General features: G+C 42.1%; 1 protein-coding gene and 1 long non-coding RNA gene across 2 annotated transcripts in view; both read right to left on the bottom strand.

Moving 5' to 3' along the window:
* Window positions 1-484: 484 nt before the first annotated feature.
* LOC111949384 (roundabout homolog 2) overlaps window positions 485-18,175 on the bottom strand; it is an 86,006-nt gene continuing 68,315 nt past the window's right edge. The window contains exons 16-26 of the mRNA XM_070434197.1: window positions 17,493-17,676; window positions 17,020-17,238; window positions 16,598-16,640; window positions 16,371-16,477; window positions 15,714-16,145; window positions 8,807-8,945; window positions 7,525-7,898; window positions 5,079-5,195; window positions 2,129-2,308; window positions 1,694-1,833; window positions 485-1,094 (exon numbers count right to left, since the gene is read on the bottom strand). Coding sequence (XP_070290298.1) covers window positions 1,008-1,094; window positions 1,694-1,833; window positions 2,129-2,308; window positions 5,079-5,195; window positions 7,525-7,898; window positions 8,807-8,945; window positions 15,714-16,145; window positions 16,371-16,477; window positions 16,598-16,640; window positions 17,020-17,238; window positions 17,493-17,676 — 2,022 coding nt within the window. The 3' untranslated portion in view covers window positions 485-1,007. The remainder of the gene's footprint in view (window positions 1,095-1,693; window positions 1,834-2,128; window positions 2,309-5,078; window positions 5,196-7,524; window positions 7,899-8,806; window positions 8,946-15,713; window positions 16,146-16,370; window positions 16,478-16,597; window positions 16,641-17,019; window positions 17,239-17,492; window positions 17,677-18,175) is intronic.
* LOC139022828 (uncharacterized) lies at window positions 5,768-7,261 on the bottom strand. The gene is made up of 2 exons (XR_011473882.1): window positions 7,066-7,261; window positions 5,768-7,008 (listed from the first exon to the last, which is right to left on the bottom strand). It is a non-coding gene; the product is annotated as an uncharacterized lncRNA (long non-coding RNA).

The following is an 18,175-nucleotide window of genomic DNA, read 5'->3' as shown; positions in this document are numbered from 1 at the left end:
AGAGAGGAGCTTTTAGAAACCTGGGAAGAGTATCTCACAGGTGGAAACAGCTCACATGCTTCTCTCTCTCCCAACCTCATCCACAACACTCCCAGCCAGCCAGTTGATTTAACACAACTCACATATACTGCCCAATGTTCCACACTAAATAAAAACCTCTCCCTCCCCTGGCTACCTTTTAACTGTAGCATATCCCTGCCTGTCACAGTTCTCGCTACTGTAGTTTTGTGGTGGGTTGTCCTCCTCACCACCTTACTATTAACTACTTTCTACTGTCTGGTAGAAAACACAATCTGAAATCTGTCTGGGTTTAGCAGTTAACTATTATATCAAAGTCAGTGCACAGCTGCACAATACAAAGAACCCAGGAAAAAGGGCACATTTTTCTCATAAACGTGAATCAATACAGCAGGCATGTACAATAGGATTGATTACCTACACTTGATCGATTCCAGGAAACAGTCTAGCGAAACATGTCTTTAGAGTAACAAATGTTTTATTGGTATTTTTTTAACAAATCATTCAACTGATGACAGAACATAACAATTGGTGTTCAACAAGGGTATAGGTTCACACATTTTCAGCATCACAAACTGAAAGGACAAGGCTATTTCATCTGGTGTTGATAAGATCGATATGTCTGTTTAGAAGAAGCAGGAGGTTTTACGCCACAATGACAGCGAGAGAGAAAAACTGTAAACACACACTCTCAGATGGTCTTGTTAACAGAGTTTCTGCCTCATATCCTTTCATCACACAAACATCACCAGGGTTTCAGGGTAAACAACAAAGTACATTCAAACATATGTTGTATAATATCTACAGCAATTTTAAGACTTTTTCTTTCTTTTTTTTCAAAATACAATATATTATCTTTATCCAAGATCCTGTTTAAAAAAGTTGCTAAGATGTCTATATACATCGAGGCAGGACATAAAATCACATACAAATTATCAAACGATAAAAAACACAAATATGAACCAATATCGAAAAGGCAGGTGGCAAGCCTACATGCTTTCACTTTTGTCTTCAGCTCCTCTTTGATACCATGGCAACAGGCTGGAGTTCAGCAAAGATGGAAGCAGCAAAACAAGCTTTAAAAAAAAACATGGCGGAGAACTTCACATCACATAATCTGCTTCCAGCTATATGAGGTTCTGAAAGTAAACAAACATTAAACTCAAATCAGCAATGTGGCTGGTGCCAAAAACTAATCCTGACACTAATTTAGCCAAGGCTTAGCCACACAAATGTGAGTATTCCATTTATGGTTGAGCTCTTATAAATCTACTGACCTCCCATATTTGCTTACATCTATGCCATTGTCAAAACATTAATTTGACATGTCCATAATCTATCCTATGCAACATACTATAGATGAAAACACTAGTCTTGATTTGGCATTAATATTACCAATATGTTGGATAAACTGGACCAGATTAGTATAGAGATTAAAGCAGCAAAGAGCCAGGTGGGTCTTGGGCCAGTGGGTCTCTTGGCTCTCTGTGCCACACCAATCAACACTGATTAAGATCCAAAATTGTCTTGGATTATCACCAAATCCTTGCCTTACATTTGCCCACTATAGTAATAGACTAGGAGGACAACAACCAACACTGATAACAACTATAGGACTAACATGTCTCTACTGAACCAGACCAGGTAGTCCTGCTGTCCTTCACACTAGACTCACCTCGTCCCTCCTCTGGGCAACTCCAGGCCCTCTCTGTCCAGTTGAAGCCCGCGAGGAGGCCCCTCCACCAAGGGAACCGTAGCAGGACATCTGACCCCGGGGCAGAAAGCTGGACGGGCAGTACGGGATTACCCCCTCATCTGCAGATGACAATATGCAATACCGCAATCACTCAAAAGTACAGCTGGAATTATATGGGTCAGATTCTAAGTGCTGGACCAGACTAGACCCCCCACCATCTCTGGCCACCTGGGTAGAGGGGATTGTTGCTCGATGTGTGCTTAAACCGATGCACTATTCTAAGTCCACTGAGGATTTGTATGCATATTAATGTAGACGGAGCATTACTAGACCTCAATCACAATATGAGTCTGTGCTTGCCGCTTTTATATTACTGTACGTGTATTTGCATTAATTAGATGGTTTGATGCATACCTTGTGAGCCCCTCATGGCAGGCCCTCTCTTCTGGGGTGAGGAGTAGTCTCCTCTCCTCTGTAGGGCCGGCGAGTTCTCCGCCGACGGCGTCCGGCTACAACCCAGCACATCAACCAGGAGCTGCATGGGGTCATCTGCTGCGGGGGGTGGGGCCGGCGGAGGGGGCAGGCCTGCACAGACTGATTGACAGCTCATGAAAAAAAACACTGCTTTCACTCGACCACAGGTTACCTCTTTAAAGCACTGCTGTCTAAATGTACAGTACAGGACTTAAGTGGAACTGACAGCATTTTAGCAACATGAAATATTATTAAAATCTATGACATTTTTTTTATTTTTTCTGACAAGTGAACACTTAGATATGGTAATTTACATGTTTTCATAAATTCTTAGAATGTTTGGGAATTACAAATACTAAGGTATTTGTCAAAATTCTATAGCAATATAGAGTGGGAAAGCGGCCGTGCGYTTGGACAATTAATAGACACTGCAGTAAATAAATAAATCTGTCTCGTCCAGGACCAGAGTCTACTTAGACTGGTACACCATAGCCAATCAGAGCTACAGTATAGGCCTGTGCCATCATTCACTTTGAACTGGACTGTGTGTTAACAGGCAGTTGCAACTGCGCGACTTTAGATCATTAGAACGCATTCGCTAAAAGCCACAAAATACCCCTGAATGGATTTCTGCAAATATGTCAATACCACTTGGGAGTCCTCTTACATTTGGGAACTTTACAGTCCTATTGATTAAACCACCATGAAAAGGTAGGCTCTCTCTCCTTCAGTTATGCACATCAACAACAAAAAGATCAACAACTAATGCTAGCCAGAGAAAGATGAGCTAACATCTAACGAAGGAACATTAGATAAACACCAACTTTTTCAAATAGCTAGTCGTCAAAATTGCACTGATAAACGATGGGGAATTGTAGCCTACTATTCCTTTGCAGCTTGCATGCCTACAATGCATGCTTGTCCCAACCATGAACCAAAGCTAACTGGTTAAAGTTAGCTAGCTTGCTACTTCCTGACACAAATGAGAGAACACCTTACGCTGACCATTTTACTCGCCCTAGCAGAGCTGGTTAGGCTGTTTACATGTTGTTATCTAAAGTGTTCGTGACTAACTATTACTTTCTTTGCCTACATTTACTAACAAGTCATATTCAGCAGATGTTGCGCGTTCAAAAATTCATCAGTTATTCTGTGCTCTGGTACATTCAGAAGAGAGTGCTCTGAAATTGGAGTAGATAGCTAGAGTGAATTTGCAAATTACACCTGCATCTCTAACGTAAACTCACCCCATTCCGTACAAATGTGCGCAACCGCAACATTCATATGAGGCTACAAAGAAAACTAAATGGGACTGTAGCGACTGTGTTGACTTCAAAATCAGGGGTGTGAACTACGTTTCTATTCAAGTGTTGATTGACATGGTAATGGATCTATAGTATTGGAGAAAAGTTGAAAAAACGGACCTTCCGTTACATCGTGACGTGTCATGTCGTAACGTACAGCCTGCATAAAGCAACTATTTCTGTCTTACAATCTCTCTCCACCAGGTGTAGCACTTCTCTCATCGTTTAAAAACAAGAAATGGACAGTAACGGGGTAAGGGGGATACCTAGTCATTTTTTGCATCATCATTGCATGTGATCATGATTCTCAAAGCCGCTGTTTACTTCTAAGATCATTTTTGCACCSCCCTAAAAACCCGATTCAAATTCGACACAAACCTTCAAATAGGTATGTAATGACACATTATATAAACTCTTTATAGTGTTTTATTTACATTTCAGAGGCGATAAGGTGATAAGTTGGACAGATCGAGTGAAAAAAAGCAATTTTCCCACACAACATCTCTCCTTCTCACTATCACGCATTAGTTTTGCTTCCCCACCCTCCATTTTTTTAAAGACCAGACGGAGCTCATTGCATTGTTGAATTATGCAGAAACGGGCAGCGTGGGGGTCATGTAATTGATTCTGTTGGAAAGGGGAGAAATTGTGCTTTACAATGGTATTGACATTACAGTTGATCTGGAAGTATTACGTTTTTGGGGCGCTAAAATAAGGTCAATTGTACGGACCAATGCGATGTACAAAAGTGAGTGAGTTTACGTTAGCTGTGTATAGCCACCAAAAAACAATATGAGGAGAAAAAGTCAGTCACTCCTCCAATGACATGACATCCTCCTAGCAGCTAGCTAGCGATTTAACTAACATTAGGATCCGAGTTTTTACCTTGCTACATAAATAGATACGCTAGCCTATTAGCCACGTTATGACTGACTAGTGATCATTGCCCTAGCTAGTTTGATTGTATTGTCATATCCAGCCTTAGTTACATTAAACCATTTTTGTCCAAAATATTGAGCCAATGGAAACTGAAACAGTGCATCTCAAATGGAGGCAGCAAACAATGTACCAGGCCAACTGTGATTTACAACCGGATAGCAATATTTTTTTGACTACCAAGAAACGTATTGGTGAATTATATTAATAATGCATTGAACGGCATCAATCTATTCTGCCAACAATGCCTTAGTGTACGTCATGGAATGTTGAGGCAAATATAACTTATTTTTAAAACATCTTATTAAGTTGTCTTGTAGCATAAACTGGGAATTAGATATTTAATACTGATATTAAGATTGTTTGTTTGTTTGTTATCTGGAAAGTAGTTAAAACGCTGTCAGTTCCACTTTGATGTGTGACCAAAATGTAAATGTGCTGTAAGGATGTGGCTTGAATACCAAAGCAGGCGTGTTACTTATGTGCATGTGCTAGCAACACACCACGAAGTTAGAGCCAGTGAGAGCCATTTCTAAGTTCTTGGAAATAATAAGATGGTGTAACTTGTTATTACAAAAGMTATGTGTGGTGCCTTGTATAAAAGCTTCTACAAAGAGAAGATAACAAATGTAGCTGCCAATATGTCTTACCTGCTTGGTCATGCAGCTCTCGTCGGTGCTGGCCCTCCCTGAGGGCTTTCTTCTTGCTTCTGGTTCTGTGTCCCTGCGTAGCGTATGAGGAGTCAGCCGGGAAAGGAGGAGATTGTCCTGACAGAACATAACAGTGATGTCATCATCAAGAAGACATTCAGAGGGAATAAAAGATACAGAGCCATCTCATAATAGATCTGATTTGATTTTCATGTAAAAATACTTTGTGTTAAGTAACATAATAACATCGAAAAATTCAGGATAATTATGCAGTTATGGATTAGCCTGGTAGCAGATCTGTCTGTGCTTTAGCCAACTCCTCTTGTCCTTTCGTTGTCATGCCAAACACGGACTGTATGTATGGCATGGCAACAAATGACAAAGAACGTGGCTAAAGCACATACAGTTCTGTGACCAGGCTGGTCATTTTCAAGAGGCTAGCTACACATATAAACAGTAGCGTGCCGTGGGCCTGGCGCCTGGGCCTTCAGTGAGGTCCTACACAGTCCCACCCGAATTAATCCACCTGTTATTACCATCATTTAGATGCCATGGCTCTAGACACTATACATTTAGACAGAAACGCAGTATAACCAGGCGTTGCGTCACCTTGAAATTGACATTTTTTTCAGAGAATTGCAGGGGAAGAGTACAATACAGTACAGTTCAACTAATAGGCAAGAACATAGTCGAGTGCAACAGAGTTATATTAATATTCTTCTTCTATCCATTTCTGGTCCACAAACTTTGAGCTTTAAGTCCCCAAAAAAATAAATACAGTGTGTTCATTAAACAGCGCATTGTCGCACCCAAAGCAGTTTCACCGTGATGATAAAGACACATAACTATTCACTGAAAATAAAAGAAAACAAATAATTTGCAACATAGGCTATTTGCCATTTTATTTTGTTAATATATAGGCTATTTAATATTAACGAAATAAAATGCGAAACATACATACACATTTAATAAAAAATAACATGCATTGTATGCCTACTCACCAAAGACTGATTATTAGACAGTTGCGTGCGCTTAGGGGATCGTGAGAAAAATGCTGCAAGGCCATTGAGGTTGGCAAAGAAGACCTTGCATTCTTTAAGCTTTGAGGCTCCTTGAGTCAGTACTAAATTTAGTCGATGTGCATAGCAGTGAATGAATAAGGCCATCGGTGCCCTCTCCTTAACTTTAGCCTGCACCCCATTGAGTCCAGATGCCATGACTGCTGCGCCATCAAAACACTGTGCCACAACTTTATCCAGACTACATTCATTTTCCTCCAAGAAACGGAAAATAAGAGCGGCAATGTCATCAGCTCGCTTGCCGCTTGTCACATCTTCAAACCGGATAAATCGCTCCTTGACTCCCGTGTCCGTCACATAACGCAGGACGAGTGAGAGCTGTAGCTCCACTCTGGTGTCCCCAAACGTTTTCAAAAGCACCATTGCTTGTAAGTGCCCAGCCGTACTTTGGTGTCTCGTTGCTGCCTTGGTTAGACAACTCAAGTTTGCAAAGCCAGTGTGGCTCCAAACACCAAATCGATCACTTGCAAATAATAGGCATTCCCAGCAGTACAGTTTGCAGTGCTTCTCGGAGCCTGTGAGCCATTGACAGCGCTCATAGTTGAAACTTTGAAAGTGGCGAACGAACGAACCCCTTTCCCGCCTGTGACAGGCTTTGTGGCGTCGGGCGACCTCTCCTTACAATGTCTAACTTTTCTTGAAAAGTTCGTCTTGAGAATGGCGTTATAATTATATCCTCGACCAAATCGATATCTTCTCCTCCTTCCGCCATTGTGGGTTCAAAGAACAGTTTAGGTAGTACGCGAATTAATTCGTTTATCAAATTCAGTTTCCTAGATCTGCATAGACCTGCCCATAGGACCTGCCTCTCAATATTGGTAATCCAATCAAAAGACGTGGACGCCCTACGCCTGCTRGCTGGCTCCTGTGTAACACTGGAGCCAGCCAGCAGGCGTACAATAGCCAACTCTAAAGCTGATTGGTTGACACAAAATTTTAATTTCCATTCACTTTAAGCTACAAGCGCCTGCACTGTTGATTCTGAAGGCCTAAGAGCAGATTTTAGACCCCTGGCAACACATGATGGCTGAATATGATTGGATAAAAGATCTAACATAAAGACCAGCCCTCCAAATCTCAACCTGGGGCTGGAAGCAGTGCAACCAAGAGGAAAKCTATGAAATGAAGAGTATAACTCTTACTCTGGGGAATAATTTAATACATATTTGTGGGAAAATATATTTWAAAAAAAATATATATTCTGATGATGTTTAGGCCAGCAGAGAAGGCCTTGCAGGCCCTGACGGCCCACCACTGCATATAAATTATTATCCTATATAACAGATTATCCTATATTAATAATTATCCTAGAACTATAACAGAGGAAAAGGTGTGTAAAGACAGGGGGACATGTGTGTACAACTAACCTCCTCTGCCACTCCTCTCTGAAGTAAAGCTCTCCCCTGTGAAGGGGTCTCCCCATTGGCTGGTGTGGTATGGCCCGCTGACGTCTATATTGGCAAACAGGTTGGGGTTGGAATGAGAGACCTGGGAACTGGGCTCGTAGTGGCCCCGCAGGTCAAAGTGCTGCAGCCGGGGGCTGTCGTTGGGGTTCGGGGGGGGTGTCTCCTCTTGGGGGGAGGGGGGAAGCGTGGCTGTGGACTGTAGGCTGGAGGTGGTGTCCTGGGCCAGCTTCTCTCTTCTGAAGGAGGGCAGGCTGGGTAAAACCTGCCTGAAGCCATCCATCAGGTGAGTCCTTGCTGGCAGCGGGGGACACCTGTCCTCCTCATCAGAGTTACTGGGAGCGGGAGGAAGAGGAAACATGATTAGTACATGGGGGAAAGCGAGAAAAGACCCCTGGTTTAACAACTAAGAGGACCTGACACATTGAGTGAAAAACACTGTCAGTAAGACCCCAGTATAAATCTAAGGGGTCTATCTTACACAATACTTGTACATCATCAAGAAAACTCTTCGAGGCACATTAACAGCCATATCCAGAGACTGTAACAGTAGTTGACAGTGTTACATTTGAAAAGAGGAACCAGCAGCAATGGGTTACAAAACAGAAGACTTCAAATTATTTATGTTGCCGTGACAACGTCAGCGGACATCAGAGCAGATTTAACAGAGAACATGTTATTGAAAAAGGAAAGGGMTAATCAACACTGTCAGATGATGGCTAATGTCATTACAAAAAAAGACAACACAGTCAGAACAGCTAGGTCCCCCCAGTTATGGCCACAATCTCATCTGTCACAATCAGTTAGAGGAAACTGTACACTCCCCCTGATGCAGCCACACTAAGAGTCTCTCCTGAGCCTCCAGACAAGAATGTTTTTAACTCCAACTTTAACCGTAGTAAACTTCACTCGAGTTTATAATCTGGATTGAACTGGAGGTCAGGTTCTGGCCCTAACGTCATGAACTCTTGCTATGTAGTTCAGGTAAACTATCAGGTCAAAGAGTGCAAGACATACATTCAATATAAACACAGCCCTCATATGAGGGTGTCAGAGAATAGATGAAAAGGACACATCAGGAAAAATCACAATGACGTTATCGAGAAAGGGTGCAATATGTAGCAACTTCAGCACTACTAGTCTCTTTCCCTGTACTGCGTCATTTCCCTCCTGAACACCGGAGGGAAATGCTAATAAGCTATCCCATGGAGGGTGTCTACAGGGGACGTAGCGCTGCGGTGTTATCCTGTTCCTCCCATCATCCTGATCTCTCTTGGTGTAACCACATCCTTTATTAGCAGGCAGTGGTAGAGACAGAACGTCCTTCCCAGTTGAGTGGTGTAGGTTAAATGGGAGACACACTGACCTCTGCTTCACCAGCTTGGCTACAGTACAGAGAAAGCAGACAACCCACACACTTAGTTAAATCAAGCTGAGAAAGAACATTGGTCAATTTATTTATATACAGTGGGGAGAACAAGTATTTGATACACTGCCGATTTTGCAGGTTTTCCTACTTACAAGCATGTAGAGGTCTGTCATTTTTATCATAGGTACACTTCAACTGTGAGACGAAATCTAAAACAAAAATCCAGAAAATCACATTGTATGATTTTAAAGTAATTAATTTGCATTTTATTGCATAACATAAGTATTTGATACATCAGAAAAGCAGAACTTAATATTGGTACAGAAACCCTTGTTGCAATAACAGAGATCATACGTTTCCTGTGTTCTTGACCAGGTTGCACACACTGCAGCAGGAGATTGGCCCACTGCTCCATACAGACCTTCTCCAGATCCTTCAGGTTTCGGGGCTGTCGCTAGCAATACGGACTTTCAGCTCCCTCCAAAGATTTTCTATTGGTTCAGGTCCGGAGACTGGCTAGGCCACTCCAGGACCTTGAGATGCTTCTTACGGAGCCACTCCTTGTTGCCCTGGCTGTGTGTTTCGGGTCGTTGTCATGCTGAAAGACCCAGCCACGACCATCTTCAATGCTCTTTACTGAGGGAAGGGGTTGTTGCCCAAGATCTCGCGATACATGGCCCCATCCTCCCCCCTTAATACGGTGCAGTTGCCTGTCCCCTTGCAGAAAAGCATCCCAAAGAATGATGTTTCCACCTCCATGCTTTACGGTTGGGATGGTGTCTTGGGTTGTACTCATCCTTCTTCTTCCTCCAACACGGCAGTGGAGTTTAGACCAAAAAGCTCTATTTTTGTCTCATCAGACCACATGACCTATTCCCATTTCTCATCTCGGATCATCCAGATGGTCATTGGCAAACTTCAGACGGGCCTGGACATGCGCTGGCTTGAGCAGGGGACCTTGTGTTGCTGCAGGATTTTAATCCATGACGGCGTAGTGTGTTACTAATGGTTTTCTTTGAGACTGTGGTGCCAGCTCTCTTCAGGTCATTGACCAGGTCCTGCGTGTAGTTCTGGGCTGATCCCTACCTCCTCCTCATGATCATTGATGCCCCACGAGTGAGATCTTGCATGGAGCCCCAGACCGAGGGGTTGACCGTCATCTTGAACTTCTTCATTTTCTAATAATTGGCGCAACAGTTGTTGCCTTCTCACCAAGCTGCTTGCCTATTGTCCTGTAGCCCATCCCAGCCTTGTGCAGGTCAACAATGTTATCCCTGATGTCCTTACACAGCTCTCTGGTCTTGGCCATTGTGAGAGGTTGGAGTCTGTTTGATTGAGTGTGTGGACAGGTGTCTTTTATACAGGTAACGAGTTCAAACAGGTGCAGTTAATACAGGTAATGAGTGGAGAACAGGAGGGCTTCTTAAAGAAAAACTAACAGGTCTGTGAGAGACGGAATTCTTACTGGTTGGTAGGTGATCAAATACTTATGTCATGCAAAAAATGCAAATGAATTACTTAAAAATCATACAATGTGATTTTCTGGATTTTTGTTTTAGTTCCGTCTCTCACAGTTGAAGTGTACCTATGATAAAAATTACAGACCTCTACATGCTTGTAAGTAGGAAAACCTGCCAAATCGGCAGTGTATCAAATACTTGTCTCCCCACGTTATACTAGTATATATGTTGAAGTCGGAAGTTTGCATACACTTATGTTGGAGTCATTAACTCATTTTTCAACCACTCCACAAATTTCTTGGGGGCGCTATTTTCACGTCCGGATGAAAAGTGTGCCCAAAGTAAACTGCCTGCTACTCAGGCCCAGAAGCTAGGATATGCATATAATTGGTAGATTTGGATAGAAAACACTAAAGTTTATAAAACTGTTTGAATAAAGTCTTTGAGTATAACAGAACTGATTTGGCAGGCGAATCCCCGAGCACAACCCATCCATTTTTTTTTAGGTCAATCTGTTTTCCATTGGGTTTCTATGGCAAGGCCGTTTTAATAGAAATATGCTTGCAGTTCCTATAGCTTCCACTAGATGTCAACAGTCTTTAGAAATTGGTTGATGTTTTTCTTTAGAGAAATGAAGAAGTAGCCTTGTTATTTTCCTGTGTCACTCCAGGTGCACTCTAATGATTTGGTGCGCGCGACCTGGAACGCACTTTCTTTGTTTTCGTCCGGTATTGAACACAGTTTATCCCGTCTTAAATTTTATCAATTATTTACGTTAAAAAATACGTAAAGTTGTATTAGGAAAGTTGTTTGAAATGTTTGGACAAAGATTACAGGTAACTTATGAGATATTTTGTAGTCATGTAGCGCGAGTTGGAACCAGTGTTTTTCTGGATCAAACGCACCAAATAAAAATTGACATTTTGGATATATAACGACGGAATTAATCGAACAAAAGGACCATTTGTGATGTTTATGGGACATATTGGAGTGCCAACAGAAGAAGCTCGTCAAAGGTAAGGCATGAGTTTTGTGTCGCGCCTGGCGGGTTGAATTATGATTGTCTGTCTTTGTTTGATGGGGTGCTGTCCTCAGATAATAGCATGGTTTGCTTTCGCCGTAAAGCCTTTTTGAAATCTGACACTGCGGCTGGATTAACAACAATTGTAGCTTTAATTAGGTGTATTGCATGTGTGATTTCATGAAAGTTTCATATTTATAGTAATTTAATTTGAATTTGCCATTTCACTGGATGTTGTCAAATCGATCCCGCTAAAGGGATTTGATCCATAAGAAGTTTAACAAACAAGATATTTTTCCAACAATTGTTTAGAGACAGATTATTTCACTGTATCACAATTCCAGTAGGTCAGAAGTTTACATACACTAAGTTGACTGTGCCTTCAAACAGCTTGTAAAATTCCAGAAAATTATGTCATGGCTTCAGAAGCTTCTGATAGGCTAATTGACATCATTTGAATAAATTGGGGATGCACCGGTCGATTTATTTCAACGCCTACTTTCAAACTCATTGCCTGTTTGCTTGACATCATGGGCAAAAATCAGAAGAAATCAGCCAAGACTTCCTTGGGAGCAATTTCCAAACGCCTGAAGGTACMACGTTCATCTGTACAAACAATATTACGCAAGTATAAACACCATGGGACCACGTAGCTGTCATACCGCTCAGGAAGGAAACGCGTTCGGTCTCCTAGAGATGAGCGTACTTTGGTGCGAATAGTGTGAATCAATCCCAGAACAACAGCAAAGGACCTTGTGAAGATGCTGCAGGAAACAGGTACAAAAGTATCTATATCCACAGTAAAACGAGTCCTATATCGACATAACCTGAAAGGCCGCTCAGCAAGGAAGAAGCCACTGCTCCAGAACCGCCATAAAAAAAGCCAGACTACGGTTTGCAACTGCACATGGGGCCAAAGACCATACTTTTTGGAGAAATGTCCTCTGGTCTGATGAAACAAAAATAGAACTRTTTGGCCATAATGACCATYATTATGTTTGGAGGAAAAAGGGGGAGGCTTGCAAGCCGAAGAACACCATCCCAACYGTGAAGCACGGGGGTGGCAGCATCATGTTGTGGGGGTGCTTTGCTGCAGGAGGGACTGGTGCACTTCACAAAATAGATGGCATCATGAGGGAGGAAAATGATGTGGATATATTGAAGCAACATCTCAAGACATCAGTCAGAAAGTTAATCTTGGTAGCAAATGGGTCTTCCAAATGAACAATGACCCCAAGCACACTTCCAAAGTTGTGGCAAAATGGCTTAAGGACAACAAAGTCAAGGTATTGGAGTGGCCATCACAAAGCCCTGACCTCAATCCTATAGAACATTTATGTGCAGAACTGAAAAAGCGTGTGCGAGCAAGGAGGCCTACAAACCTGACTCAGTTACACCAGCTCTGTCAGGAGGAATGGGCCAAAATTCACCCAACTTATTGTGGGAAGCTTGTGGAAGGCTACCCGAAATGTTTGACCCAAGTTAAACAATTTAAAGGCAATGCTACCAAATACTAATTGAGTGGATGTAAACTTCTGATCCACTGGGAATGTGATGAAAGAAATAAAAGCTGAAATAAATCACTCTACTATTATTCTGACATTTCACATTCTTAAAATAAGTGGTGATCCTAACTGACGTAAAACAGGTCATTTTACTAGGATTAAATGTCAGGAATTGTGAAAAACTGAGTTTAAATGTATTTGGCTAAGGTGTATGTAAACTTCCAACTTCAACTGTATATTCTTCATATATTAGATAAAGAGCAAAACAAATATACTTTGAATACACCTTATGTACATTTTATGTATATTTCTTATAATTTAAAAGTATACCAAAATGGTATTTGAATTAGAATTCCAGATTTCTTTTTACATATTTAGTGTATTTGGATAAGGTCTATGTAAACATCCGACTTCAACTGTATGTACACATACAACCGTTCAAAAGTTTGGGGTCACTTAGAAATGTTCTTGTTTTTGAAAGAAAAGCACTTTTTTTTWATGTCCATTTAAAATAACATCAAATTCATCAGAAATAGAGTGTAGACATTATTAATGTTGTAAATGACTATTGTAGTTGGAAACTCTGCCTACAAGGCCAGCATCCTGGAGTCGCCTCTTCACTGTTGACGTTGAGACTGGTGTTTTGCGGGTACTATTTAATGAAGCTGCCATTTGAGGACTTGTGAGGCGTCGGTTTCTCAAAACTAGACACTCTAATGTACTTGTCCTCTTGCTCAGTTGTGCACCCGGGCCTCCCACTCATCTTTCTATTCTGGTTACAGCCAGTTTGCGCTGTTCTGGGAAGGGAGTAGCACACAGCACTGTACAAGATCTTCAGTTTCTTGGCAATTTCTCGAGTGGAATAGCCTTCATTTCTTAGAACAAGAAAAGACTAACGAGTTACAGAAGAAAGTTCTTTGTTTCTAGCCATTTTGAGATTGTAATCGAACCCACAAATGCTGGTGCTCCAGATACTCAACTAGTCTAAGGGTGGACAGTATTATTGCTTCTTTAAACAGTTTTTAGCTTTGCTAACATAATTGCAGAAGGGTTTTCTAATGATCAATTAGCCTTTTAAAATTATAAACTTGGATTAGCTAACACAACGTGCCATTGGAACACAAGAGTGATAGTTGCTGATAATGGGCCTCTGTTCGCCTATGTAGATATTCCATTAAAAATCATCAGTTTCCAGCTACAATAGTAATTTACAACATTAACAATGTCTACACTGTATTTCTAATCAATTTGATGTTATTTTAAATGGACAACAAAAAAAGAGCTTTTCTCTCAAAACCAAGAACATTTCTAAGTGACCCCAAACTTTTGAACGGTAGTGTACATACACACATTACTTTTTGGTTACTACATGATTCCATGTGTTATTTCATAGTTTTGATGTCTACACACACACACACCCTCATCAACTATGTAACAAAGTTAGCTACAGTACCAATCAAAAGTTTAGACACACCCACTTAAGGTTTTTTCTTATTTTTACTATTTTCTACAATGTASAATAATAGTGAAGACATCAAAACTATGAAATAACACATATGGAATCATGTAGTAACAAAAAAGTGTTAGACAAATCAAAATACATTTAAGAGTCTTCATAGTAGCCACCAATTGAAGAGAAACGACAGTACGCAAATATGCAAAGAGAAACGACAGTCCATCATTATTTTCAGGTCAGTCAATCGGGAAAACTTCCAGTCGCCAAAACCATCAAGAGCTATGATGAAACTGGCTCTCATGAGGACCGCCACAGGAATGGAAAACCCAAAGTTCATTAGAGTTACCAGCCTCAGAAATTGCAGCCCAAATAAATGCTTCAAAGTTCAAGTAACAGACACACCTCAACATCAACTGTTCAGAGGAGACGCAGAGTAGGTGAACGGATGATCCGCATGTGTGGTTCCCACCGTGAAGCATGGAGGAGGTGTGATGGTGTGGGGGTGCTTTGCTGGTGACACTGTCAGTGATTTATTTAGAATTCAAGGCACACTTAACCAGCATGGTTGCCACAGCATTCTGCAGCGATACGCCATCCTATCTGGTTTGCGCTTAGTGGGACTATCATATGTTTTTCAACAGGACAATGACCTAGAAGGAGAGTGATGGAGTGCTGCATCAGATGACCTGGCCTCAACAATCACCCGACCACAACCCAATTTTTTATTGAACCTTTAACTAGGCAAGTCTGTTAAGAACAAATTCTTATTTACATTGACGGCCTACACCGGTCAAACCCGGACGACATTGGGCCAATTGTGCACTGCCCTATGGGACTCCAATCACGGCCGGTTGTGATAAAGCCTGGAATCGAACCAGGGTGTCTGCAGTGACACCTCTAGCACTGAGATGCAGTGCCTTAGACCGCTGTGCCACTCGGGAGCCCAGTACAATTGAGATGGTTTGGGATGAGTTGGGGCCACAGAGTGAAGAAAAAGAAGCCAACAAGTGCTCAGTATATGTGGGAACTCCTTCAAGACTATTGTAAAATTATTCCAGGTGATGCTGGTTGAGAGAATGCCAAGAGTGTGCAAAGCTGTCATCAAGGCAAAGGGTGGCTACTTTGAAGACTCAAATATTTGGATTTGTTTAACACTTGTTTGGTTACTACATCATTCCATATGTATTACTCTATTACTCTACAATGTAGAAACAGTAAAAATAAAGAAAGACCCTGGAATGAGTAGGTGTCCAAACTTTTGACTGGTACTGTATATCCTCACCACTTAACATTCCATGAGCCCTTAACTACAGTACATGAGAAGTGTAATAGATGCCTGTACCATTGCTTGTCCTGGCGTACTGCATCTTGGCGTACTCTACAGACTGTCCAGACTGGATGGTCCACTGGTCCAGGTCTTGCACCAGACCGAAGAGGCCCGAGTTGGAGAGGACGGGGGTACTGGCATAGGAGTCAGGGCCCTGGGTGCAGGGGGTGTTGGAGCCCTGGGTGCAGGGGGTGTTGGAGCCCCGGGTGCAGGGGGTGTTGGAGCCCCGGGTGCAGGGGGTGTTGGAGCCCCGGGTGCAGGGGGTGTTGGAGCCCCGGGTGCAGGGGGTGTTGGAGCCCTGGGTGCAGGGGGTGTTGGAGTATGTGTTGTAGTAGGCTAAACCCTGCAAGTCCTCAGCAGCAGCTGTATAGATGGTGCTGTAGATGGGACTGTCAGTGGACACTGAGCTGTATTTCTCAGACTGGTTCAGGTAATTGGAGATGGCAACTGCAGAGAGAAATAGAAAGTCATTAAAACATTTAAAAAGTCAAACGCATTTCCTTGAATGAACCACTTGATCTTCCCTCTGCAATTTCCTGGTCAATCACAAAAGCTCAAATAGGTTCCATCATTTGAGCAGTAAAGGCAGCGTATTACTATTCATTTTGCTTCAATTCAAACTACTGCATTTTATCCCATCCCAAGTTGCAAGACGTGACTGCCGGCTCTCACCATTGTAGTATCTGTCTGTAGAGTCCAGTTTGCCAGAGCAACAGTTGACTGAGTCTTTTCCATTCTGGGCAACGTTCCCCATGTTGGAGCCCAGCATCCYTGGTCTACTGTAGACAGATGGAGAAAACTAAAGGTCAGATATTACTGTAAGTCTGTGCTGTTTGTAATTWAAAAAATGAGTCCACTCATGTTTACATTGATTCTCTGAGTTAAAACAAGATCTCTACCTTCCATTGCTGAGACCAGATCCTTCACTGTGAGCGAATCCAACTGCAGGAAAAAACAACAAAAGCAATGGCTGCAATTAAAATCTCTTTATTATGCAGTGGCTTTCATCTAGGGCTGTTTGCCAAACAAATTCACATAATATGCCGTATACTCTAGGGCACAAAACAGTGTGTCCCACTTGTGATTCAGGCATGCCGWTTTTTTGTTGTCATTTCATTAAGGCCTGACCTAGACATGCCTTTTAGTGTATCACAGCAACACTAGGATTCAGAATCCACAGATTACAACAAGTCACATTTAAGACACTTAGACTTGGCAAATGTGATGGTGACAGGATTGGAACAAATGAGTATTGTAATGCTAATGGTATTGTTTGTATGCTATGTGAATACAGTGTCGGGTTGAGGATGTTACAGTATACCTGCAGGTGTGTAGGCGAATGAGGTGGTGTAGTGTCCCAGCTCCTTCCTCCTGCGGTGGCGACAGTACAGCCAACCACTGAAGCCCATGAGCGCCAGCCACGGAGCCACACCCAACCCAGCGATGAACGCTGGTTGGCTGACCACTCCTGTGATCTGCTCTGATAGACTGAGGCTGCTGTCTTTCTGCAGACGGTCTGAAGGCATGTCCAGTGGTAGGGCTGAATGATAGAGAGTCCAGGTTATCGGTCTGGCAAATTAATTTCCAATATGGCTTCCTGTATAAACAGACAACTAACTAACCCCATTGTTTTTTTTAGCAAGAAGTGTTKAAATACAGTATACCAGTAACAAACAATTCAGAAACCTCAAGCCTCGTCTTTAGTCATCTCCCATTACTGACTGAGGACCAAGTTGACAGGCTATTAATGTTGCATCTAAGGAAGGGTCTATTCTAGTGGTAAAGCTGACTCACTGAGGACCAGGTCTATAGGTGGGCTGTGTTCACCAACTCCCAAGATAGTGACTGCAGCCACCATTACATTGTACTGGAGGTCTGGTAGCAGCCCAGTCAGTAGGATGGACAATACTGCTCCATCCACTGTCCTGTTGATATGGCTCTCTGTCTTCATCTCAGAGTCACTTCCCAGGCACCAGACCTGACAGACAGAGAAACAAGCGTGATACTAAGTGGTGGAGGGACAGAAATGACCAACAACATTTAAAAACACTAGAAGCATCAAGTCGATCATGTTGCCAAGAGGACAACTGAACCATAAGCGGAGATATTTTGTTGTTGTAAGCCAGCTCAACATGCGGATACGATAGGCTTTAAAAGCCTTTCCAGAAAAGTCTGAGAACATTTTTTTTTTTGACTGCAAATCAAAACTTAGAGGCGATCCAATCGACAAGATGAGGACAAGTGATTTAAATCTGAGGACAAAATTTGTTCAATTGTGTTTTTGTATTCTACAGAAGTGTTGCTGTTAACAGATACTAATCAGGGAGCAATTTGCAACGTTTAATTAAAACCACTAGCACAGCATTTCTGTTCTGCACAGCATGTTTTGGCAACAAGGATAAAACCGACTGCTTAAAATCAGCACATGCTGATTCAAACAAATATAAAAAWTTTCTTTCCCACGAACAGCTGTAGTG

The sequence above is a fragment of the Salvelinus sp. IW2-2015 genome, linkage group LG22, assembly GCF_002910315.2.
Source record: "Salvelinus sp. IW2-2015 linkage group LG22, ASM291031v2, whole genome shotgun sequence".
Taxonomy (NCBI): Eukaryota; Metazoa; Chordata; class Actinopteri; order Salmoniformes; family Salmonidae; genus Salvelinus; species Salvelinus sp. IW2-2015.
This window is presented reverse-complemented; position numbering and strand designations above follow the sequence as displayed.